We start from the raw sequence: 25,726 nt of genomic DNA, 5'->3' as shown, positions 1-25,726 counted from the left end.
GTTTTCATTAGTTGTATACAATTACTAACCATAGAAGATTCAGGAAATTCTGTAACAAAACCTAGAAGTATAACAAACCTATATGAACGCCTACTTTGATCTTCATTATCCTCAAGAAAATGAGGCCGCTGGGTATGCAATTCAAGTTCTTCTTGCGGTGACTGATCTTGTATCAAGCGAGTAGTCTAAAAATCAAAGCCTCAAGTAAATTTTAATAACACGATACTGAAATCACACAAATAGGCAAGAGAAAATTTAAAGCATTTATAGTCAATACAAGTAGTCAAATTTATGCTTTCATAAATTTTGACAAGAAATTAAGAACTCTATATGATACCTTGCTCTTTCATAGTGAGAAGGAAAGCACCAAAATGTTCACCTACTGTATCAGAATAAAGAGACAACGTGGTGCATTTATACTTCTCTGAATCTACACAAAAATGTATCTAACTTGTCTAGATTTTCTAGTGTTGGAGGAGTTAAATTTAAAACTAGAGCAGCCATTTTAAACACCTGACTAGCAAAACACAGTGTTGCTGACAGACTTTGCTACTTCTTGAACATTCCCGTAAGTAAAAGCCATCACAGAATAATCCTTAAAAACAACAGCATGTTTTAAGATTTGAAGAGAAGGAAATTTCAAAGCCTGTAGGTTGAAATTACTCAAACTCTTCTAGATCCTAAACCCCACTTTAGTTCTCTGATTGACATTTGCAATTTGCAAACAAGTTTGAAGAGACAATAACTCACGAAGATCATCATGGTAAGTATACTATGACAGATGGCCTTCATTCTAGGTGCTGCTACTATCATAAAAAGTTGTATTTAAACTGCATATCAAAGAAATAAAGACATAAGATAGTGTGAAAATGTACAATTATTTTCTAACTTTGTGTCCTTTCCTGAGTTTTAACATTGCAATCCAACTTTACAGTATTATATCTTTTTTCAAGTCTAGAACACCAAAACATACAATTCCTTTTTTAGCAACATGTAGTCAGGTCACTTATCCTCTCCCCACCATTCTGTTTTCCAGTTGTTAAACATAAGCAATTTAGAAAAGAAATCCTGAAACTTTTCTGACTTCTTATTTTACTTATCACCAATGAAATGGTGCAAAGAAACTCACCACTGAACACAAAACAATGAAGCCTGCCTTCTAGCAGTACTTACTACATTAATAGTGTCTGTATTTGGAACCTGAAGAAGGGCTGGTGGGTGGTAACTCGTTGAAAGAGCCTGAGATTCAAGTGTGCTTGAATCCTGCAGCTGCTGTACAGCTGGAAACTGAGTCTGTTGATTGTAGCTGTCATTCACTGTAAAACCTGCCAGAAATTAAACAGTCACAAACCTGGAAAATACACTGAATTGGGCTTTGAATAACACCACACTTCTCTGAAAACTACCTTCAAAAGAAGTTAAGTAGTATTACTACATAGTAATACTTGTACTCTTCACTGTTGAGTGTCAAAACCACAAATGTTTCTGGCATCTATGTAATATGCATAATAGGGTTACTTACCATTAGCTGGAATTCTATTGGAAAATCTCCTCCACAGAAAAACACTGTTTGAAGTTTCTTCGGAGTGCCACAATTACCTTAGAGCCATTGAAATTTTGAATTTCTTGTATGTAAGCATGCATGTGTCAAACAGGTTGACCCATCTCCCTTTATCCACGTTGGTACCACGCTCCCTTAACTACACTGGAAGCCGATCACAAGGATGCAAAGCTCAGTGGGGAGGATGGCGGGTGAGTGGAGGAGATGACCCAATAGGAGAACTCCAGTTTCTGATTAAGTAACCCCATTTTCTCCTACTTTGGATCTCCTCCACATATTCCCACTCTTTAGATAATAGTAAAGTAGAGCCTCTCAAAGGCAAACTGCAAAGTAAAAAATAAACATATTTTTATTCACATTTTCAGTAAAAAGACCTGAAATTTTTATTTGGTTGTGTTCTCCTGAAATACCAGATCTTAATTACCTCCTTTTCTAAATGAATGAATGAAATGATAGCATCAGTGATTCAGAGCCAGGGAAATATAGCTCAGATTGCAGTATTTTTTTAATGCTATTAGAGATGTCCTTTTATCAACCCTTTTAAGTCCTAACGCTTCTAAAAAAACAACCCACAATGTAATGTGGAAAAAAATGAAACCATAAGTATCAGTAATTAAGGTAATTGGGCAACAATTTTAGTACTTCTGTGCAGTTTGCCTTTAGTGGACAAAAAGGGTGAAGATTATGAAAAAAAGGTAGAAACAAACCCACATCAGAAGACCACAGCATCAAAGGCCAAAAAGCAATACTTAAAGAATGTTTTGAATTACAGTATAACAAAAACTTGGATGTGTTAAGTTTAAGCAGAAATTTTCCCAAAAGACCCTTTCCTCAGCAGAAGAATACTGTAATCAGTACAGGAAAAAGCTCTACTCTATATGTATATGAAACCCAATATGGTATTGCTTTCACCATAGAATGAAAACCCACAAACATAAACAGATCTTGAAAGCATTATTAGGTCATAACTTGACACCAAATCTAACGTTGCAATTTCCATGTAATTTTCTCTACTACAACTTGTAATCCTACAAGATTACAAGTAAAAGAAAGATTCAACAAGCTGAACCTTGCATCTCAATTATTTAGCGAAATGACAAAATTAAAAAGTAGCCTGAAGAACAGCAATGAAAAGTTGTGCACTAATTTATACTTTTCAAATAAATTTTATAAGTATCTTTATAGAAAAATGGCATTCCCACTACACTGGATGAGAATACAAAAAACCCCAATACTAAAGAAACTAAAGCAAAGTGATGTCACTTCCATGCCCTACATAAAATAAAAAGGAACGTAACTATTAAATGCACAAAGAAACAGCTACCTAAAAAAAAAAATGAAACTCCTTTCTTAATTGGCAGGTAAATTCTACTAGCTAAGAAGGAAAACAGAGGTTACTATACCATGACCTGTTTTGCTTCACTGTGTTTAAATAAAAGCAATTATTGACATCCTGAAAAATTTCCCAGGATTATGCAACAAAATGCTCAGTAAAAAAAGCTCTGAATGTAGAGGTATTTGAGGACAAACTGAAGAAATACTATTTCTGAAATTAGTTCTGAAATAAATATGGACCAAAGCTGTAACAAGAATCTGTAACAAATATCTGATGCATCCCCATTTTGCCAAAAACCTAACATGAAGGTCATTTTCCACTCAAAAAAGATCTGACAACTTTAGCATGCTCAAAGGCATTTGCTACCACCATACTACTTCTACAGAACAGCATTAAAATACCCCACACCACCAAACACCAAAAATCAGACATTCAGTCTGAGAGAGAAATAAATTTCACAACCTTTACTTTTCTGCTCTTGTTTTCATCACTATATATTGTTTCCCTGAAGCTTTTGATCGATCTTCAAAGAACAGAGAACATCTGAAGCTCTGTATAATAAAGGGAGTCTCTTACTTCAAAGCCTTCTAAGGTTGGAATTGCATTTTGTATTTTTCAGTACAAGTAATCATTTATGTCGCTTGGGGTTTTTTGGCTTTCAGACATCACCCAACCTATTGTCTTCTATATTAACAAAACATATTGAAAAATAGAATACTCCAGAAATCAGTTTACTACTGGAAAGTCGTGTCTTGCACATGACAATGAGGTAAAACAACAGCATGTTACTCATAGGAAACACAATATTTTAGTTTAGACAAACTTCAAGTCTTTACTGACAGATCATTCGAATTCTAACATTACAAACATCAACATGCACATGTGCATCTCAGCAGAGACCAGTGCCTAGCAATCAAATGTTCTGCAGGTTTGCTTCTTAAGCAACTTCTGCAACCAGCTGAACAGTACTGACTGGAACCAACGTGTAAATAGTTACTGAAAAATCAGAATTCCAAGTCCTGAGATTGCAGATCAACTTCTTAGGAAAGCAAAAAGCAGTCTGGTGGCAAGGGTATATTTCTATGGGCTACAGAATAACATTTGGAAGCATCTGGACTTCTTGCAGTTTTGCAAGGTCACTCACCTATCACTACTATTTGAATTGTCATTCGACCATGCCTACAGGGAGACTTTAAAGGAAGAAAAGGTGATATAATTTATATGAAAACACATTTGGTGATAGATATTATTCAATAACCCCAAACCAATCTCATATAAAAGATACACTTGATTCTTCTGACATCACCAAAAAGTCTTCAAATGAAGATGCCTGAACACATAAACTACCAAGGACACAAGTCCTTTTCCTCAGTTGTCAAATCTAGCTGATATGAATCATAGATTATCATATACAGCAGCACCCTCATAGGATCTGCACTTCTTTACAAGTCTGAACACATCAAGAAGAAAACCTATCTGAACAAACCAGAAAATCAGAAGTATTACAAACAAACCTGAAAGAATAAACAAAGTTCTGGCAGGTCTGTGCAGACCTAGCAATCAGTCTCATCTGGCTGAAATGCTAAGATTTTTTTTTCTTAAAAAAAAAATAAAAAGAGAAATCAAAAAACCTATCAAAGATAGGTTTTATAACTCCTACATTGTTTTATTAATAAACACTGAACCAAATATTTTAACAAGAACACAGCCTATAAATACCAAGGATAAAAAAGACACAGTGTTTTAAGCTTTAGTGTTCGGCCTAGCTGATAGGAAAAAGAAATTAGGAGCATGAAGCACAGATGCAGACATAGGGAGAGGGTCGACCAATTTAACGCATGCATCCGCGCAAATGCTTACCTACCTGAAATTCAAAAATTTTGAAGGGCTCCAGGATCTTCAAGGAAACTTCAAAGAGTTGGGAATCTGTGGATGAGATTCCAAGTAGAACAGGAGACATCTTATACAAATGAGACTTTAAAAAGCCCACACCACAAATGTTCTGATTCTCTGTACCAATTCTACAATGTACCGATGATCAGTCTGGATTTCTGACGATGAAAGAATTGTTTTGTGAGTTCTAGAAGAGTCTCTCCTCCCCAAGAAATCATTCAATATTTATTTAATAGAGAAGATACACATACATAGAAACTGAAGTTTAAATAAGATCAATGTTTACATGTTGGGTTTTCAAATTCAAAGGAGTCACTAATAAGCAAACAAACCCCACCACCACTCTTCAGATTAACATAAAGGTTGCACTTTTTTTCTGTAGTCTCTTTTCATTCATTTGGAAAACTGTAAAAGGTAACCAATGAAAATCATCATAGCATTTTAAGAGGACCTGGATCAGTTCTTGTTTAATAAAGGTGGAGACTTTATTTTTTTTTCTTTACATACAAAGCAGCACAACCTAGAGAATTAAAATCAGAAAATTATGCTATTTCTCACAGTGTCATGCAACTTACCAAAGTCAATTAAGTTTTTACAAAAGACGCTATAAAACTTAAAGTTAAAATGAAACTAAGAAAAGGTAAGTTTGTGCAGATGGAATACAAATTACTCTTTACCAGTTACAGAAAGTAATTTCCTTGAGTCAGAAATAAGGAGGAAGAGATCAACTGGTCAGCCAGGGAGGTATGCTCAAAATAAATGAAAACCCCTTGAACATTCCCCATGCAAGGAACTCCACGTGCCACCCCCTCCTCAAAAAACTCCAACCACTAAAAAAACCTCAAAACACATCCAAACAAAATTAGTAGTTTCATATTAAACAACAATTCAAGAAATCCAGCTTTAAAAAGCTAACAAAGGCAGTCACTTCTTCATTATTTGCAGGCTACATAAGCCTTACACATTTCTTTGTATTTTATAGGAAAAAAAAGTTTTCAAATGCTTCCAATCTCTTAATTTGTTACTTACATTCCAACGGGATGAAATTCAACAAGGTCAAGTGCTGAGTCCTGCACTTTGGCCACAACAACCCCCTGCAGCGCTACAGGCTGGGCACAGAGTGGCTGGAGAGCAGCCAGGTGGAAAGGGATCCGGGGTTGCTGATTGACAGGAAGCTGAACATGAGCCAGCAGTGTGCCCAGGTGGCCAAGAAGGCCAATGGCATCCTGGTCTGCATCAAGAACAGTGTGGCCAGCAGGAGCGAAGGAAGTGATCCTTCCCCTGTACTCAGTACTTGAGTATTGTGTTCAGTTCTTGGACCCTCAGTTCAGGAAGGATATTGAGGGGCTGGAGCAGGTCCAGAGAAGAGCAGCGAGGCTGGTGAAGGGACTTGAACACAAGTCCTACGAGGAGAGGCTGAGGGAGCTAGGGTTGTTTAATCTGGGAAAGAGGAGGCTCAGGGGTGACCTCATCACTCTCTACAACTCCCTGAAAGGAGGTTGTAGCCAGGTGGGGTTTGGTCTCTTCTCCCAGGCAATCAGCAATAGGACAAGAGGGCACGGGCTTAAGGGGAGGTTTAGGTTGGATATTAGAAAGAAGTTCTTTACAGAGAGAGTGATCAGGCATTGGAATGGCCTGCCCAGAGAGGTGGTGGATTCACCATCCCTGGAGGTTTTTAAGATGAGGCTGGATGTGGCACTGAGTGCCATGATCTAGTAATCACTGTGGGGTTGGATCAAGGGTTGGACTTGATGATCTCGAAGGTCTCTTCCAACCCAGTTAATTCTATGATTCTATGATTGTTCTATAAAATATAAAACAAAACTGTTGTGGATAGGTGAAAGTATGATTTTTTACATGACGCTATTTTGCACTATCTTTTTCCAAAATGAACCCAAACAGCTACTCAGTCAAATCTTACTGTGTTTCTGATAATTTCACGTTATGAGTATGCATGTTTAGGGGGAAATTTGTGTAAACTGCCTAATGCCACAGCAATTTCAAATACAATCAAAGAAAGAATATTAAGTGCCTGACTATAAAACCCATACTATAATGACTAGACATCGGCTCATAAAAGTAGAATCTATATTTAAGTATTCAAAATATTCTATCAAGTATAGCTACAAAACAGTAAATTTTTTGCAAGTCCTCTGTGTTGCAGTTACTCTGACTGCAGATGCTCACTTTAGAAAGGTTTTATCATAACTGTGATGAAAAGTTAGATTTATAAAAATTACTTTTTAAAAACTTATATTGATTACTAACCTTGTGATAAGCTCTGTTGATCAAATGGCTGCTGTGTTATAGCCTGTTGTTCAAACTGAGTGATGTTTTCCTGTAAAGCATGTTGGGATGTCACAAATCTATCTGAAATGGGAAAGGGAAGGGGAGAAGGTGGGAGGAGAAAAGAAAAAAGAAAAATATCAAGAAAAGAAGACGTAAATAACTGCATGTTTCAGTTGTTTCCAAATCCGTATACTTTACAGTAACTGAATTTGTCACTGGATTAAAAAGAAGCTAAAAAATTATGAGCTGAACAGCTATTTAAATCTTGGGTTATAATATACTTTATTTACATTCCCCTGTTGTACTTTCTAACTCGTTACACCATGAAAAAGAGCAAATAAGCAAAACCAAAATACTTTGTTTCACTATAATGAGTAAGTACAATAAATATTTCATATTCTCTCACCTCAAAACACAGGTAATACTTTCTAAGTAGACTATACAGAAGTGCTTTTTATTAATAAGAGTTGATGTGGTGAAGTTTTGTATGATTTTTTCTGTATATTTGTTTAGTAGTTTTGTTTGCTACTACTAAAGAATGTGCAAATCTTAAACAATCTTTTTACATTTACACAGTAAACCTAAACAGCAATTAATGAAAGGAATTGTACCATATACTTTAAGTAGCTAGCCTTTACTTCATTTATTTTTCTAGTTGTCTACTTACATTGTCTTGAAAACTAAAGCACTGAAATATGTCAAGAAACAATTATTTGAGAACTTGTAAACTTACCTCATTATAAATGTTATTGTATTTCAAATACTCACCCTCATCTTGCTCTAAAGGCTGATCAGCCAACTGTTGTTCTAGTGCTGTTTCTTCTGTGCCTACTACTGGTTGCTGGTCTAACTCTAAAATAGCCTGCTGATCTGTTGCAACAGCTTCTGACTGCTGTAGCTCTTCACTTTGAATCTCCACTTGCATCTGTGTAGAAACATGAATGCTCTGCTGATCTACTGTAGAATCATCTATTGAAGAGGACTGCTGATTCTGCTGAAGTTGCTGTGCAAGTTCATATCTGCAAAGAAAGGTAAGAAAGCCTTTTTGTGGTTTCAGTTAGACACTTACCATAACTATTTATGTGAACAATTTATTATTTTTATTATACATCATAATTTACTATACCTTCAAAGGTACCTATGTGTTTGCTACCCATAAATAAACATTGATATTCAAATATATGCATTTGTTACAGAGCAAAGCTGCCTTTCCAAGTATCTTTAAGGAATGGCTACTGAACATGTAAAAACTGGAAACATACCTATGAGTCTTCATGTGTTTTTTACAGTTTAGTGATGTTTTGAACGTCTTTTGACAATACGGACACATGTACGGCCGAAGATCGTTATGGATCCCCATATGTCGCCTAAGGCTACCACCAGTAGTGAAGGCCCCGTTGCACACAACACACTTGAAAGCTTTCAATCCAGTGTGTGTTCTAATATGTGCTTTCAGAACTCCAGCTGACACAAAACCTCTTCCACACTGAGAGCACTTAAATGGTTTTTCACCAGTATGCGACCTTTTGAAGAGAAAGCAGAAGATTTAACAGTTTGATTTACAAAGTTATTAAAGGATTAAATTTTAAAGTGAGCAAAATAAACCAAACGAAGGTTACAGTTGTATGGATGGAGGAAGCTTCAGTTAAGAAAATTCAGAAATTAAAACTTTAATAAGTTACAAACAACTTGTCAAGTCTAAAATCAATACTGTCTGACTAGTTTTAATTGTGTTTCACAGTCCAATCTCCTTTACTGATGATGCTTTTTCTCCATTAAAACACTTGGGGGTTTAACTTTTCCATGCCAGATGTTACAGTATTTCTTCAAGTAAGCTATCACTCATATGTATTTTCCTCAATTCAGCTAAAAAACTGTCCACAAAAGTTTGGAGAAAAATATATGGTTCTCCTCATATTACATACTACTACTACATTTAATAACAAAACTTTTGGGAAAAGAACCGTGTCCATCCTGAATATCTCCTGATCAAGGCGCAGTACAACTGGTCTGTCATAACGCCATATGACAAAATATTCAAGCAGGAAAAGCCTCTCATTTATACTATCAAAATATATAGCACTGCTTTATCCTTCCCTAGAGGTATTAGAAGAGCTTCCATTTAGGACTACAGTAAGATACAAAACAAACTGAAAGACAGGTTAAAAAAATGCAGTGGAGTTACTGTTTTGCTACCAATATACACTATAAAAAGCAGTGTTAGGGTATCCAAACCCTTCCTGTGGATAATGTGACATACTGTTCAGTCACTAACCTATTGAAAATACCCCTATCTACAAATTTCCCTCTAATTCAGAGAGGGAAACAAGCCTTGTAAGCAATGATCAGCACTACTCCATGAGGACAGAGTGACCACACGAGTATGAAGCCTAGCAGTTTAGTTGTAATAGTGCCAATTTACAAAGAACAAACACGGAAAAAGAGGGGTTTCTAATTCCTCCAGGAAACCCCAAACAAAGCCATGCTTCACTCAGTGCTCTTGCAAAGATTAATCAAAGCAGCACAGCAGCAGGTGACAGATACCCCCATCACATCTTTGCATCTTCAGTATAATTAAGAACTACTTTAAATCAATCCAGCTTGATTGTGTTTATAAAAGACACTGAGATATCCACAATTACAAAAGAAAAGATGTGATATTGTAAGGCTTCCCTTCCTTCTGTTAAGACAGCATAGAAAAATCAGTAATTGTTTCAAGGCTGTTTGAGAACCTACAAATAGAGAACTTGATTTGTAAGGAGAGTATGAGGAACTCACCATGTTAAGGAAAGTAAAAAAGCAGTCCTGACCTTACATTGCAGAAACAAGTAGATTGCCACCTGCTTGTATAGAATCTTTCCTTAGACCTTAGTGATCATCTTTGGAGAGTTTTTTCATTTTTCTCTTTCAGTATTCATAGTTTATAAATCAGAAAGCACTGTTTCACAACTTGACTGAACATCAAAGCTCACTGTCTGTAAAACTGCAATTTGATGTCATTTTCAAGCTACCCTTTCTTTTCAAGAGAAGGTTGGATTAGTTAAGTACCTCCACTGGTTCTCCTCCAACCTAAATTTTTCATTCTCAAAAAATAGGAGTTACATACAAAGCAGACAATCTGGAGTATGCAATTACAAAACACCTGCATTGCTAGGACCACACATAGGTATGAATTAGTTCAAAGTTTCCTCCAACTTTAACAGAAAAAAATCAATTGTCACTGGTTCACTGTTTAAGAGATGGTAAGAAAAAAGAAATATTTTCATTGAACATTATATAAATTTCATGCTTTTCCATAAACTTCACATTACATACATTTCCTTTCTTCATTGTGTTTATTTTACCTGATGTGTTGTTTTAGATGACAAGATTTTTTATAGGCTCGATGGCAATAAAAACACTTGTATGGTCTCTCTGCATTATTCACAAAATTACTGTTAAAATAATTTTGGAAGACCTGGCTATTCCTTGGGATTGGCTGGATAAGACCTGCACACATAAACACACACACACAAAAAAAGGAAAAATTAATTGGTGAAGTTATTCCAAAGCTGCAGTAGCCTGAAGAGCTAGCATTTGCAACGAAAGAATGACTAAAGTTTTAGTATATAAAATATAAAGACAATGTGCACGTCTCCAGCACTTATTTAAAATTATGCATACACCTATTTAGCATTATATATACTATACTGCACATGCTATTTTAGTGATAGTTCTTCTTTTATCCAGAGGTCCACCTCATTACAGTAAGTGTCCATGTCCAAAATAAGCATTAACTTTAAAAAAAGTGGACAGATATGAATCCACTGCTGATTCAATAATATCTTCTTCTTCCAACCTTTACCTTAACCAAGTAATATTTAATCAATATATCCCAGATGTATACTACAATTATAATATGAATTTTATGGAAAGTATAAAACACCATGATTACCTGACCTTAATTAAACAACAAAAGCAGTCCATTAAAAATTATTGTATTTATACATCTACTCTGGCTAATCAGTCAATCTTGCTAATTCTCTGAGTGCTTCCAAAAATATATTTAAAAAAAACCAACCCCAAAACCTCAAACCAATGTTTTTAAACAAATGCTTTTTACACACTGGTCCCTGAAGTCAGTCAGGTGTCATTTTGGAAATTCAGTTAGAAGTTCCCACTACTAAATGTCCAGGCTGAGAGAGCTGGAGAAGACAGAGTTTCAGGGAGACTTTATAGCAGCCTTTAGTACCTAAAGAGGGCTGGACAAGAGAGATGGGTAGGGACTTCCTTTAAACGGCATGTAGTGATATGACAAGGGGTAAAGACTAAGTTGAAGGATAACTAGCAGTAGTATACAGGAGACGACACAAGTCTTACAAATCAGAAGAAATATCATATTTACTCTAAAATTTATTTTTGATCTTACAAGATCGGAATAATTCAATTAACTCTTTGAATGAACAACAGCTGACTAACTTATAAGCATATCCCAGGTTACAGTGGTTCTGGTCTGCAGAAATTTCTAATAAGATACATAATAAAACAGAAATAACTATATTATATAAGTAACTGATTCTTAATAAAACACTCCCAAACGATTTACTTAAGCTGTTCAACTCAGATAAATGAAACATTTCTCTGAACTGTTAGAATAGTTACAGTTGGTGCTACTCTGGACACAACATGTTAGCAAAATAAATCTAAATGGGAATGTTCTATAAAAAAGTATATTTCCTCCCATTAGTTCCGTCTTTGGAATTGTAGTAAATCCTACTGTGTGATTGGAGTGTCTGAAGCAGTGAGCTAAGTTTTGCTTCCGCCCCAAAAATTCAAATTTCTTATACCTGATACCAAAATAACCCTTACTCTTGCTTTCAGTAACTCCTGGAAGCAGTGGAAGCAAAAGTATTTTTAAGGAGTGATAAAGATTTTATCAATATAAACTAAAGACATCACTGATATAAAATTCTACTATAAAGATGACTACACAACAGGTAAGGCAGGAGTTCGCAGACTGACAGGTCCAACTAAGAGTAAATGCCTCGCCCCCTACATTGACCTCTACTGGACAACAATCTATTGCCTTGATCCCGTTGTACAACAACTAACCTTCTTCTAAAAAGTGGGTTTACGTAATGTTGAGACAATTATTCTACAACAGAACTAAAGTAACTGTACAAATTCTACACAGTAGGTTTGAGAATTTTTCTGCCCTTTCTGAAGTATGACCACTAATGATAACACTAATTCAGATGAGGTCATAATTATAACAAACATTCTATAATCATGTAACACATTGGTTCAATATCTGTAATCTGCAATAAACATGATCATGTTACAAAGAAGCTGAGTCATGAACTGTCTGTCATCTTTTCTATACCAACAGTCTAATAATAGTTAAATTAAATTCTTCTCATAATGTAAAAATGCACTTTTTCTTTTCCAGGAAGGATTATACAATTTCACTGTAAACAAAAAATATTCTTATTAATTTTAGTGCAAGAAAACTATAAAATATGGCACTTTTCTGGAGCCTGTTTCTGATTACTTATTATTTCAAAGTGCACCTTTATGAGTAAGCTCTGAATGTTTGCTTGATTGAACTGTGACCTTTATATTCCAGTGAAATCCAAATTTCAAGAGAGTACAGATTTACTTGCTCCTTACCTAAATCAGTTATGAGTATGGGTTCTTGCAAAGGAATGTCTGGTACTGGACCACTCGACTTTCCTACTCGAACTTTTGCAGGTTTACGTTGATGTCGTAGCTTTCTTAGTTCAGTATGTTTAAAATGTGAAGTGATATGAGTTTTCCGATGGCCTGATGTTCTAAACTTTTTGTCACAATGAGGACAAGCAAAAGGTCTAACACCTGCAAGAAGTTAAAAAGAAAAAAAATTAGTTTGGGATTTTATTTCCATCAACTTAGAAATGTAGCTTTAGAATACTGATTCTCTTTTCTGTATTTGCTTTCTTGTTTTCTATCACAGGGTCTACTCTTAAATAGGTTTTCAAAACAGATTGTTAAACCCCAACCAAAGTTCTCTGAAAACGTCAACACTGTTTGAAGGCAGTCAAAAAAGCATGCCATCCAGAATTACTAAAGAAAGATTTTTGTAATGCAAAATTCAGTAGAAATCTCTCCTTGAAAAGGATACTGCAGAACTCAAGTTACAGAGACAGGCAAGGCTGAACAACTGTCAGCTTTTGTTCAAGGGGAAATCTTGTGACTTAAAAAGGCTAGGAAACATGACTGGGTAGTATAAAGCAAGCTCGATAAAATCACAGGTAGAAAAAATGTACAAAAATGTGCTTCACAATACAGTAACTAGTACATCATATGAAACCACAGAGCAGTTCCATAAACAATGGACTACCTATTTTCCAAGCCACATAGTGCTTCTGCCACTTTGAATGAGTCTGAGTTCTTCTATAAAGAAGGTTGACTTTAAACAAGAAGTTTAAACCTGCTGGTTTGCAGGTTTACAAAAAAAAAAAACAAGTGAAAAATGTTCTGCAGATGATTTGAACATTGATATTTTGGATTAAATGCATCAAACTATAAAACACATTGAATACAAAATGCACCTTGTCAATGAATGATACTTTTGCAGAAGGTAATTACATAAACAGGAAGGAAAGGAATGAGCAGCGCATTTATGAGTTTATCTTGCTGAAACATTATTCAGTTGTATGAATGAAGAAAGAAAAGTGGAAAACAACCAGGTAGTCCACCAAATGCAGAAAATTCATTTTTCTCTATGGAGAGAATAATTCAGCCACAGAAAAACAGATATTGAGGACATCATGTATGATGGAAACAAGGACCACATGAACAGAGGAATTTTAGGATATGCAGTGTAAGATACTGAAAAAAGGTAAGTTGGTGAAAACATCAAGCAACACCTTAATGTTGAAGATAAAATGGGAAGTAACCAAAGAGTCCTGAGTGATATAGTGAAATTATCAAAAAGTGTAGAGAAGGGGAGGGAAGATGCAGAGTAAATATGAAAAACAATGACTCTTTAAAAAGCACAATTAAATACATTCACAATAGTGATATTAAAAAGGAACAACAGTTGACTCATCACCAGAAAACCAAATGCTCATGGTTTTTGCAAGAGCCCAAAGTCTCAAAGATATGAAACACTAGAAAGGTATGACAAAAAATTACTCATCATCTAAGACACTAAAAATTATACATTCTCTGACAGATAACAATGACACGATAGACATGTCTATAACTTATACATTTCACATTGTCTTTTTTCATTCAAGGTCTCACCCACATCATAGAAAATAAGAGAAGCAATTTTGAAGCCTTACCTGTATGTAGACGAATGTGAACTTTTAAACTCCCTGAGGTGGAAAAGCTTTTCATACAAAATTGGCACTTGAAAGCTTTGATGCCAGTGTGTGTTTTTATGTGTGCTGTTAGAGTACTCTTAACTGCAAAGGCGCGGAAACACTGGGGACACTTGAATGGCTTCTCGTGGGTATGAATGCGAATGTGGCGCACTAGATCACTTGGTTTTTTAAATTCTTTAGAGCAATATGGACAAACGTGCCACCTTATTCCATTTTCTTCACGTATAGAACCTAAAATAAGGAATATCAAAATGAATGTTCTTTAAACCTTTCAAAAATTCTTCAAAAATCCCACTACACTGACACCATTATACAGAGCAATCGAGCCACAAAAACTTTTTGTGAAACAGATGCCGTCACAACACAGTTTGTAGATGACCAACTTCTCTATCAGATACATTCTACTTCACAAAAATGGTGATGGGTTGGAATGACAAAACCCAAGATATTCCTCTTGAAATTCAAACAATGCAATATCTATGCCACCTAAAAATGTAGAATGTAGTTGCAATGCAATACAATATACCAGTTAACTTATAAATACTATATGTAACAAAATTATTCAACAATAACTAAGTCCTCAACTGTAATCACATCAAATTATTTTAAGTACTAAACACTTATCTAACTGGAGGAGATACTTTGCACAACCCTCTCTTATGCAAAGTCAAACTTAAATTACATTTTGCAAAGTTCTAAAGGAACAAAAATTGCAACATAAGTCCTTCTGATAGGGTTGGTTTGTGGTTTTTTTTCCATAAAAGCTGTTTTATGATCCAAGTACCCTAAGCTCTGTCCTAAGGCAACAGGATGTTTTTTTCCCAACAAGAAACCCAAACAAACAAACCAACCTTTCTAAATCCTATCAAGCATTTTTTATCTATACATGTTGTTCAATATCAGATATGTTCTCATTTAAATCTGTTTACATAGTGGGTTTTTCCTGTAAACCATCTCAATACACTGAGGTCATATTACTTTATCGAAGAACAAAGGTTTTGACCTGTCAAAGTCTGACTATACAGCAATGCCTTTTTTATTTGCAGTCAGAGCTAGAGAGTTATTAAGGTTATACACAAGCAACAAAATACTTATTACCAGAGGAAAACGTTAATATTGATTTTTACCACAGTTATGCTGAACAAGTTGAGTTTTTGACTCTGGATCAATTTGTCCACCCCTTGCAAAAGAAAAAACAACATCAATGTATCTATGAAGATACTAAAACCAGAGCTCAATGGCTTCTTGTAGTGCTGTCTCTACCAGGCAAGCCACTAAAGTATGATGGGTTTACTTGGAACAAACTTCAAGAAGACACAAAGCTTGAGTAACCTTGAAAATGAAGTTGCATTTAAGCACACACAGACAAAACTCAGACTTGTATACACACAACACAGTAGGGAAGCAGAATATCAACACATATTTATGGTGACAATATCACATCAGTACTGTTATTCCAGAGACAGGTGACATGAAGTATTATTCACTGCCAACCTTTATCCTTGCCTACATGGGAAGATCAGTGAAGATCTGCATGAGGCAGCAGTACTGTACTTACGCCTCTGAGGGGCCTCACTTCTGAAGAGGAAGAACAGAGTTTGCAAGAACTCTGTTCGGAGACACACAGTCAAAACCCAGTCCTTCCCAGTGAAGGATGATGGGAAAGAGAGGAAAAAAGATTCATATACTTTCTTTTTTGTCCTCTGTTGTTATACCAACACCACTGATCTAAATCCAAAAGATTTAGCAGTGTCACTTCACTTAATGCTGTACTGACACGGTTTTGTGTAATGAGTTACAGATACTACTGTTCATATCTTACACTGTGATTGAGATAAGAGCAAATAAAGTTCATCACTGATCCACAATACATTTTGGGGAATCCCTTTATAAAGCCATAAACATAAATAGTACAGTCTTAAGAGCACAAGAAGTAGAAAGCAGTGGCAACATTACCAGGCAAAAACGGTGATTTTTTCTTAATAAACTTTTTTTCTTTTTTATCTAGTTTATCTGTACTCTCTTGCTCCTTATCTTGTTCTGCATTATTAGAATCAGCCTGATGATTTGAGAGAGTTGGGACATCTGGGTTCTGATCCTGGGGCCCAGCAGTCTTAGCCTGGCTGCAGTCAGTAGAATGTGCAGAGACAGGAATTGAAGACAACCCACTGTTCTCTAATGCTTGCTAAAAAAAGAACAAAAAAACCTTCTAGATTAAGAAAGAAACATTCCACAGTTACCCCAGCTTTTCTCAAGCAATTACTTGGAAGACATAACGCAAATACAATTAAAGGAATTAAAAGTCTTATTCTCACAGAATTTCAGGTAGATTCCAAGTCTGTAAGATTTTAAGTTGCATTTCCTGCACTTATTCATTTGTCAACAGCTGCCTTTTAGGAAACAACATTTTTTGTTTAAATAGCTATCAGAATAATAGTTATGTATCATATTATTTCTGCAACTACACATCACACTCCAGACATTACAGAACTCAGCATAGGTAACATGGTAAACCTGCACACAGCTACATGTAATATTTGGGTCTTCCAAAAAGAAATTTAAATGGTCCTTAAAAGACTAGAGATAAAAAGATAGTTTCAAGGTTAGTAGGCTACAACTAATACTAAAGAATATTACTCTCTGCCCTGTCCCATTCTGTTTGTGCCTTTATGTGGTGCAGGCTATAGAACAAGCACATATAGCTGATTCACCACCCTGCCTCTCTTCTGTTACACATTGTCTCCTACATCAAGGACAGAATCTAATGGTTTAAGAAAAACATTGGTTGACCTTGGAAAAAAATTTCTTGCACAAGAAATATTCTTATTAAATAGAACAGGGTAAAGGTCATGTATACATTATCATTTTTAGCCAGATAAAAATATTTTTCCCCTCTTAAATGTCATCATGATTTAAGCATGGCATAACCTAAGGACAAGCCACAAGCTGCTTCTAGGCAACAGAAAAACAAAAAGCTAGAGTGATCAATAAAAATAGTAATGTATGGGTGTTTACACTTAAAGCTTTCTTCTAGGCCATATAATCAATATTTATAACCTTTCCTTTGACTTATTATACAAAAGATACCTTGGTACATTCCATACCCATTCAATAGATCCTTAAAGCTTTTTCTTTACTGATAAATGATTTAGAAATGCATAAGGAATGCTATAATTGAAAATACTGAGAATTAATTTCACTACAATATGAGAAAGAAACCACTGAAACGTAAAGCTGTTCTCAGACTGAGCTCTTACCTGCAAAATATCTCTACTGATTCCCACCGCAATGTTGAGTTGCTGACCAGGTTGTTGAGGTTGGTTATTTTCTACAGGACCTGGTTCTGATAACTCAAGGAGCTGCTGAATGACATCGGTGACAGCCTGCTGACCCTGGTGAGCAGCAGCTGGAGACACTTGGTTTTCTGTCTGTTGAAGAAGTGGAGACCGAAAATGTGTGGCCTGAAATATACAGCAGTATATTTGTAAAGGAAGATGGAAAGTATATATTATGAACTCACCTGTCCAGGTCCCTTATGTGAAATGTCCACTTATCTTAACTGTCCACTAGAAAGATGTCTATTTGTATAAGACATAAGGATTATACAGAGTTGTCATTTAAGGTTTGTTTGCTCCACTAAAGAATTGCTTCTGTATATCCCTTTTTTTGAGTCCTTATCAACCTTGAAATTGTAAGCTCACAGATTGAATTAAATTTATTAAACTACTGAACCTTCAACTAGTTTACAAAACACAGGGATCAACTACAGAATACCACATGAAAAGTAATTCCAAAACAAATAAACAGCACTGAGGTGGTTATCTTTCCAAAGTTCACATTTATTTCAAGCAGGTCCTTTGGAAAAAATAACCTTCTATTAGTTGCGATTTTTTTAGTATGAAATAATTTGTGTTGTTACATCAAAACCTTTCAGAACAAACCACCAACTTTTCCCCTTCAACTTTCAACCTTCAAAACCTCTTAGCTTTAGAAGAATCTCTTTATACTCTGAACATTTAAATAGACATCAGGCTCTGTAAAAATACTACAAAAACTTGAATTTTAAAAATGTAATTTCTTAATCTTTGATTTGACAATTGTATCTTAGGCTACCTTAGCAAAAAATATGAAAAAAAAAAGCGATATAAAGCCTTGCTATTTATTTTTTAAATAGGAAATAAAGACTCTTTTTCGCCTTTATTTATAAACTTCTCTTCCTGATCTGTCTGATCTTCTTGTAACACAGACCATGCGACTGCTCTGAGTGAATTACTCCTTCAAATAAAGTAACTGTACAAAAATTAGAGCAGTTCTTTAATTCAAGTACTTTATTGTGATAACTTTTTTTGTTACTATTCAACATGTGGCTCCATCATTAAATTATCCACACTAAAATTCCATACTTTATTTCAAAGTGTCAATTTATCTAGCCTCAACCCTCAAAATTATTGTTCTCATCTCTATTAATGAGATTATAGATTTTTCCTTCTTTTTCAAAACATAAGATCAACTCACCCTTAAGTATTTTATCTGTTGGGCAGGGCAGCTAACATACCTTGAATCTCTTCAATAAAAAAACACATCATAGCATATTTTAAGAATTTTGATGGCTCTGATTTCTCTTGTATTATTGAAGACAGCTCACAAACAGTGAGCAATATAAACAAACAAGTGAAAACAGCATAAACTGCAGAAGGAAATACCGAGAACAGACAAGACTGGATCTGGACAGACCAGAGAGATGTGCAGCGGCCAGTTGTGTGAGGTTCAACAAGACCAAGTGCCAGGTCCTGCACTTGGGTCACAAGAACCACATGTACTGCCACAGGCTGGGAACAGAGTGGCTGGAGAGATGCCTGGCAATTTCACGCAATTTTGGGAGGATCTATTGCTCCCAACTCATACCTCTCACTAGGAAAAAACCTGGCACACTCCATCAAGTACAAGGGAACCAGAGACTATAACACCCTGACACAAGGGTCTAATTCCCATATTTGGATTCAATTAAAAAAAAAGACAAAATCCATCCTCTTTACTCCTAAGAGAAAGAGACGTGATCATTTCTTCCCTGGAACTTGATTTGCTGTAGAACTTTCAAATATAAACCACCCTACACAAAGCAAAAATTTATCTGGGGGGGGGGAAGGTGGCATCTAGAGAAAGGCAGGAGACTATGCAAGGCTTGAACTTCAATTTCAACTGATTAAAAAACATTACTTAAACTTTTGAAGAACAACCATTTTCAATATTTTTAAAATCTCACAAGGAAATAGTATAATTATTTAATATAACAAATATTTGTAACCAATTAGTTCACATCAATTCTGTCCAGACATAAGTTAAGTGGTTCTGGAATAAAGAATTTACATGAATAGATAAAAAGAAAGTGGGTGGACTGTTTATAGTGACTTTAAAGCAGTAATGCCACATTTCCTAGTTCTTGGTTTGACGGATTCTAGTACATCAGAAGATAATCAGTAGCTGAATTGGGGAAAGGGAGACTGTAAGTCAGATGTCTGCCACTAAGATACCACACTGCAATCAATAGGTGACAAATAAGATGCTATACAGCTGCAGAAAAACAGGTCAGTATTCTCAGTGGGACTGGCACATACAGACCTGTCTGTACATCACAGTTGTTTGCTGTGGGGTTCCAGAAAGTCAGCCCTGCATCCTCCTTCCCCAGCTCCACAGTTCACCCTGAACCCCACAGTTCCAGTGCTGCCCAAATTCCAACCAGCTCAACCATTATGAACACAGCTCCTTTCCTCTAACCCAAACCATGGTATCCATGCAAAGTAAAGGCAGAGGGGCAGGCCAATCTAGTATTTTTAAGAGTCCTTACTCTCCTCTGGTCCTTTTATACAGAAGAGTGTTTGGTTCCATTTTGAAGAGCTATTGAACAGAATTATATGCAAAATCATGATTGTGTAAAGAAATGAGGGAATATAATCCATTCAAGACCTGTTCTGTCTCTACATAACTAGCTGCATTCACTAAAGAGCTTCTCTTCCCATATTAGCTGGTAAACTTATCACAGAGGATCATTGCATATCATTTTTCACCAGTTAAATGAAAATTTATAAAATTCTGTAAAGTTTCTCCTGCTTCTAGTTTTGATACACAAACGGGACAAAAACTTTACACTTACATTCTTCCATTTGCTATCAACAGGTTGCAAAAGATTAGCAGGGGATGTTGTTAAAGGCTGGGTGACAGGGTCCTACAAAGAAATGAAAATAAAGTATTTTAAACCTTCGTCAAATAGAAAAAAACATGGCTAATGTAATGCAGAAAAGTAGTATAGTTTATTTTCCCAGAAAAATGAGATTATGTGAAAGAAACAAAAGTACATAAAATCACCATCACTGCTTCATAGTTTATATACACGAAATAAACACAAGTTACAGAAACAAACACCTTAGCTGTAAGTACTGATCCAGCAAAAGACAAATAACAGCCTTAGAGTAACCATAATTTATAAGATGTACTCATGTAGCACACAAGAGTGCATTCTTTGGTAGCACAGCACTTCAGGAAACTTCAGTTTTTAAAGGAATGTGAACTTAATAAGGACATAATTATTGCTTATCCCCAGGTAGGTAACAAGGGATGACAAAGCCTATTCCAAACTTCAGAATAGAATTATTATACTGGAGATTTGTTGTTAAAGCAGCTCTGCAAGTTTTGGGCAGAATGAAGGTTAGTTCTAATCGAAGAATGCTAGCACTAACCTAATAATGTACCAACATTCTAAAGCAATAAAAAAATACTAATAATTAAGTATCTGTAGTTTCGGATAAAAAGGTGCAAATAAAAAGCGAAATGCTCTCTAATATGCAACTGCCACATCATTTATTATCTCTGCTCTTCCTTGTTAAACTTATTGACATCTCTTTTTAGGGAGAGGTTTTTTCTCCCTTTTCTCTCTTTGCTTATACTATTGTATGGAGGCATATTTGCTGTACTCTTCCATGGAAGCAGAGAAGTATGCATGCAGCAAAGATAGTAACACTGCTGTAATATCAATATGCTAGGCAAATGCGAAATATTTAAGCATATCAAAACAATAAGAACAGAGTTGGCTGAGGAAAACAAAAATGAGGTACTATGAAGGAATTCTTTTCCATCGTGCTTTTAAGATTAGGTTTGTGAATGTAGAAATGCACAAAAAGACAGAGAATATATGTACTTGCAAGTAAGCAGGCCACATTTACCTTTTTTTAATCAATTAACATGAAGAAAGAAATTGCATCTAAAAAAACGGTTCTCCAAACAAGATTACTAGACCGTTGTTTTCAATAAGATACAGCTGTATAATGAAGCTGAGACTTCTAATATTAACCCTCCTCTTCAAGGACTAGTCTTGTTTGCCATCCATTAAACATTAAAGTTGGAAATTAAGCAAATCACAGTGGAATAAAGGTAGAAAAGGTAGTTTTATTCAAAGAAAAAAAAAAGTATTATGATAAATAAAATATGCACTCTCTCAAGAAATGGAATAGTCTTCTAAAATCAGAAGCATTTTCTGAATTTTAGTTGTATCTGGGTAAAGAGAGAAAAACATTCAGTACTTCCAATAAAGCTATGGTTTTCCTTTATAATCCGCCAAATAAGAAGCTAATATTTAAAACAAATTAGTGGAAATACACAGAAGGATCCACTATGTGTTTATATGGAGTAGATTCATATAAGCAATTTCTGAAAATGAGTGGCAACTAATATGTTATTTCAATAGTTCTAAATTTCATTGTTACACTTAAACTTTCCCATTATTTTTATATTATCTGGGAGGTTAACATAATCTCTAAGGACCAGAATTATATTTTACTTAGTTGTAGAATTGTACTACTGCATTTTCAACCAAAACCTCAAATTGCAAATCTTCTTTTTTTTGCATATACTTCGCCAATTTACATACTCCCAATATTTAACCCTGCAAATTAATACCAGAAATCACATAAAACATGAAAAAGACAAAAGAAGTTACAGGTCTAGAAGATCTAACCAATCCAAAGAACTACTGGAAATAAGATAGAGCTAATTAAACTCTCAAAGGCATTTTCACAATATATCAAGCAAAACTTACTGTTGTAACATGAGATACATCTGTTGAAGCACTCGCAGAATTCTGTGGACCACCCATGTGCATCTTGCTGATATGTGTATTTAAACTACCCAAGCTCTTGAAGACACAGCTACATTCTGTACAGTTGTATGTAGGGCCATTCTTCACCTTAAAGAAAAAAAAAAAACCACAAAAAATTTAAGTAAATTTTCCCTACATTTACCAAAGATATGTTTCATTATTTATCCATATAACAAAGATACTGTGAGATAACGAGAGTAAAATGGTTTATTTTTTCAAGTTACTGATAACCAGGTATGAAATCAGTCTGGTATATCCTGGATATCAAATCAACTGTAATCTATGTGCATGACTATAATTGCCTATTACCGCTTCTCAACATTGGGAAGCACGAGACAGTACAACAAATGTCAAGTGGCAAATGAGGCTGCAGACTTTTCCCTCTTTACTATTTCCTACTGTTCCACACTTAGAAAAAAAAAGGAAAAGCAACTTCATCAATTAAGATGTGTCTGAAGATGAAACATCGTACATAAGACAAAAGGCAGTTTTGAAGTACAAAGAGAAAAAAATGCAGACAAAAACATCACAGTGAAGGGTGGGGAAGTTTAACATGTAAGTTTGAACTGAATTAGAACACACAAGTAAGAAAGTGATCAGCAGCAATCTGTTTGGGACTTTCAGACCAAGGAGTTAAGGTAATTGAAGCAGCTAAATTTGCAGATTTTAACACTAATCAATTGCCCTTCTCAGTCTATCACAGCAGTGATAGCCAGTGCTGTAATTACAATATAAAGGGAGCAACAAAGTATTCAAAAGAAAACACACTGAAGTTCTGGCAATGTAGTGTGATATTTTGTATTTTCTGACACTGACCCTTTGAAAAAGAGGTATCAACTAACCAAATACTGCCACAACTAAACAGTGCCTTACCAAATGAGAATCAGGCTGTAATTCATTATCACCTATTATGTTACCTTGTAATTGTCTCAGGATAAAACAAAGAATTCATAGAATGCCATGCAGCCTTGAAGAAAATACAGCAAGAACAAGAAAGAAAAAAAAAATCAATAAATTACCCAAATTTAGGGTAATTCGGACCACAGTAGCATAGAATATGATCCAGACATAGAATTTTATTTAAAATACCTTATTCCACAGCTTGTTTCTTACAAAAAAACTGAGTAACAGAGAAAAAAGTAAAAAATTTTTCTTACTTCATCCTTAATAATCTTGTTTGAAAAAACTCAATGTAAAATCAATGTTGGTGCATTTTTTTTATGTAGTAAAAGCTATCACATACAGGAAGCTGTGAACTGTGAAAACGGCTAGTCACACAAAGATACAGAATCACAGAATCAATTAGGTTGGAAAAGACCTCTGAGATCCTCAAGTCCAACCTATGACCAAACACCACCCTGTCAACCAGACCATGGCACTAAATGCCATGTCCAGTCTTCCTTAAACATCTCTAGGTATGGTAACTCCAAGGGAAACCCCATTCTAATGCCTAATCATCCTTTCTGTGACAAAATTCTTCCTAATATCCAACCTAAACTTCCCCAGCACAGCTTGAGGCTATGTCCCCTTGTCCTATCCCTAGCTGCCTGGGAGAAGAGACCAACGCCCACCTGGCTACAGCCTCCTTTCAAGTAGTTGTAGAGAGTGATGAGGTCCCCCCTGAGCCTCTTCTTCTCCAGACTAAACAACCTCAGTTCCCTCAGGTACTCCTCACGTGTGCTCCAGATCCTTCACACGCTTCATTGCCCTTCTCTGGACTTGCTCCAGCACTTCAATGTACTTCCTGAATTGAAGGGCCCAGAACTGGACACAGGACTCGAAGTTGTATGATTTAATATAACCAAGTGCAATACAAACTACTAAGACATATCCATATACTAAGGCACATCCTAAAACTAAGAAACTAATACGCTAAAAAGATCCTTAGTAAAAAAATCCCAAAAATATATATCATTGTAACACAAAAACGGAAACAGGAAAGCAAATCTTGGACAGAGTTAGGGGAAGAGTGAGAACAGAGATGCTATTCTGCACCCGGGAAAAAAAAAAAAGAGCAAAAAATGCTGCCTCTATTACTTCCTACCTTACAAATCAAAACTAGATCTCTTTCTATGGGTATTTCCAACCAAAAATCACTAAAGTCAGTAAGGAAATTGCTGAACAAAGTTGCACAACCCATGTTGCTCAGATGATTGTATTACTTTATCACAGCAGTATCTTTTGAATCTAAAAACCTGTCTATCAAAGAGAAGAAAAACAACAGGTGTAAAGAGATCTGAGACCACAATTTTTTTAATCTTATTCTGGAATTTTCTTCTACCTGTAACCAAAAAACTTTTGAAAAAGGCTGTAAGACATATACTTCAAAGACAAACGGCAAGTAAGCTCTACAATGAAGTTAATGGGTTTGGCCTTGAAATTTTTCACCATTTTCTGCTTTGATGCTTTTGGCTTACTTTCATCTGCATCTAGTCCTCATTCTCCCAGGACAGACATAGGTATGTTTTTATACACCTAAACCCACTACTTACTAATCTATTTATGTACTGAAAAGACAACGGTCAATGAAGGTTTTGCTGCTTCTCCTAAGTACACATTTATTCAGATCAAGCTATTTCAGGAAAGCTTGCTGGTCAAACCAGCAAACTGCAATCTATTCCACAGCAGTAAATCTGTACTGGCTGCAAACAGCACTGGAGCACATAGGAACAGCAACAACTGAACAAGACATGACAGCACCAAGGACTCAAATAATTAATTGTATTTACCTCTGAATGAACTCTCTGTATGTGCGACTGCAGGTTGCCTTTCTGGGAAAAGGCTGCGGGACAAAAGGCACAGGCATGGGGCTTCTCCCCCGTGTGCTTGATCATGTGAGTCTGCAGCGCTCCCTTCTGGTTAAAGGCTTTCCCACACTCGCTGCACTTGAATGGTCTTTCACCTGCAAGGAATAGGGAAGACGAGGAAGAGGAGGGTAAGGAGCTTCAAAGAAGCCTTAGCAGTTTCCTGTATTTAAACAAAAAACTGTAGCAGCTAAAATATAATATTGCCTAGAGACATCCTTACATACACACAAAAACCTTTTATTAGGGAGTTTGAAGGAAAATTGTTTACCTCATCCACCAAGCGCAGCACCTACTCTGATGACAATGTAGCCTTCTGAAAATTTTGTGACCTGACCTAGCTGA

At 35.6% G+C, this 25,726-nt stretch overlaps 1 protein-coding gene across 4 annotated transcripts in view; it reads right to left on the bottom strand.

Annotated features, from left to right (window-relative positions):
- The window catches only part of ZNF236 (zinc finger protein 236), a 73,960-nt gene that overhangs the window by 28,208 nt on the left and 20,026 nt on the right, over positions 1–25,726 (bottom strand). For all 4 annotated transcript variants that reach the window (XM_050329951.1, XM_050329961.1, XM_050329979.1 and 1 more), the window contains exons 6-18: positions 25,307–25,479; positions 22,518–22,664; positions 20,580–20,651; positions 17,686–17,889; positions 16,385–16,613; positions 14,387–14,659; positions 12,729–12,932; positions 10,424–10,568; positions 8,342–8,602; positions 7,848–8,098; positions 7,059–7,160; positions 1,174–1,325; positions 79–185 (exon numbers count right to left, since the gene is read on the bottom strand). In XM_050329951.1, coding sequence (XP_050185908.1) covers positions 79–185; positions 1,174–1,325; positions 7,059–7,160; positions 7,848–8,098; positions 8,342–8,602; positions 10,424–10,568; positions 12,729–12,932; positions 14,387–14,659; positions 16,385–16,613; positions 17,686–17,889; positions 20,580–20,651; positions 22,518–22,664; positions 25,307–25,479 — 2,320 coding nt within the window. The remainder of the gene's footprint in view (positions 1–78; positions 186–1,173; positions 1,326–7,058; positions 7,161–7,847; positions 8,099–8,341; positions 8,603–10,423; positions 10,569–12,728; positions 12,933–14,386; positions 14,660–16,384; positions 16,614–17,685; positions 17,890–20,579; positions 20,652–22,517; positions 22,665–25,306; positions 25,480–25,726) is intronic.

The sequence above is a fragment of the Myiozetetes cayanensis genome, unplaced genomic scaffold (assembly GCF_022539395.1).
Source record: "Myiozetetes cayanensis isolate MyiCay16 unplaced genomic scaffold, myiCay2020 scf1, whole genome shotgun sequence".
Lineage (NCBI taxonomy): Eukaryota > Metazoa > Chordata > Aves > Passeriformes > Tyrannidae > Myiozetetes > Myiozetetes cayanensis.
This window is presented reverse-complemented; position numbering and strand designations above follow the sequence as displayed.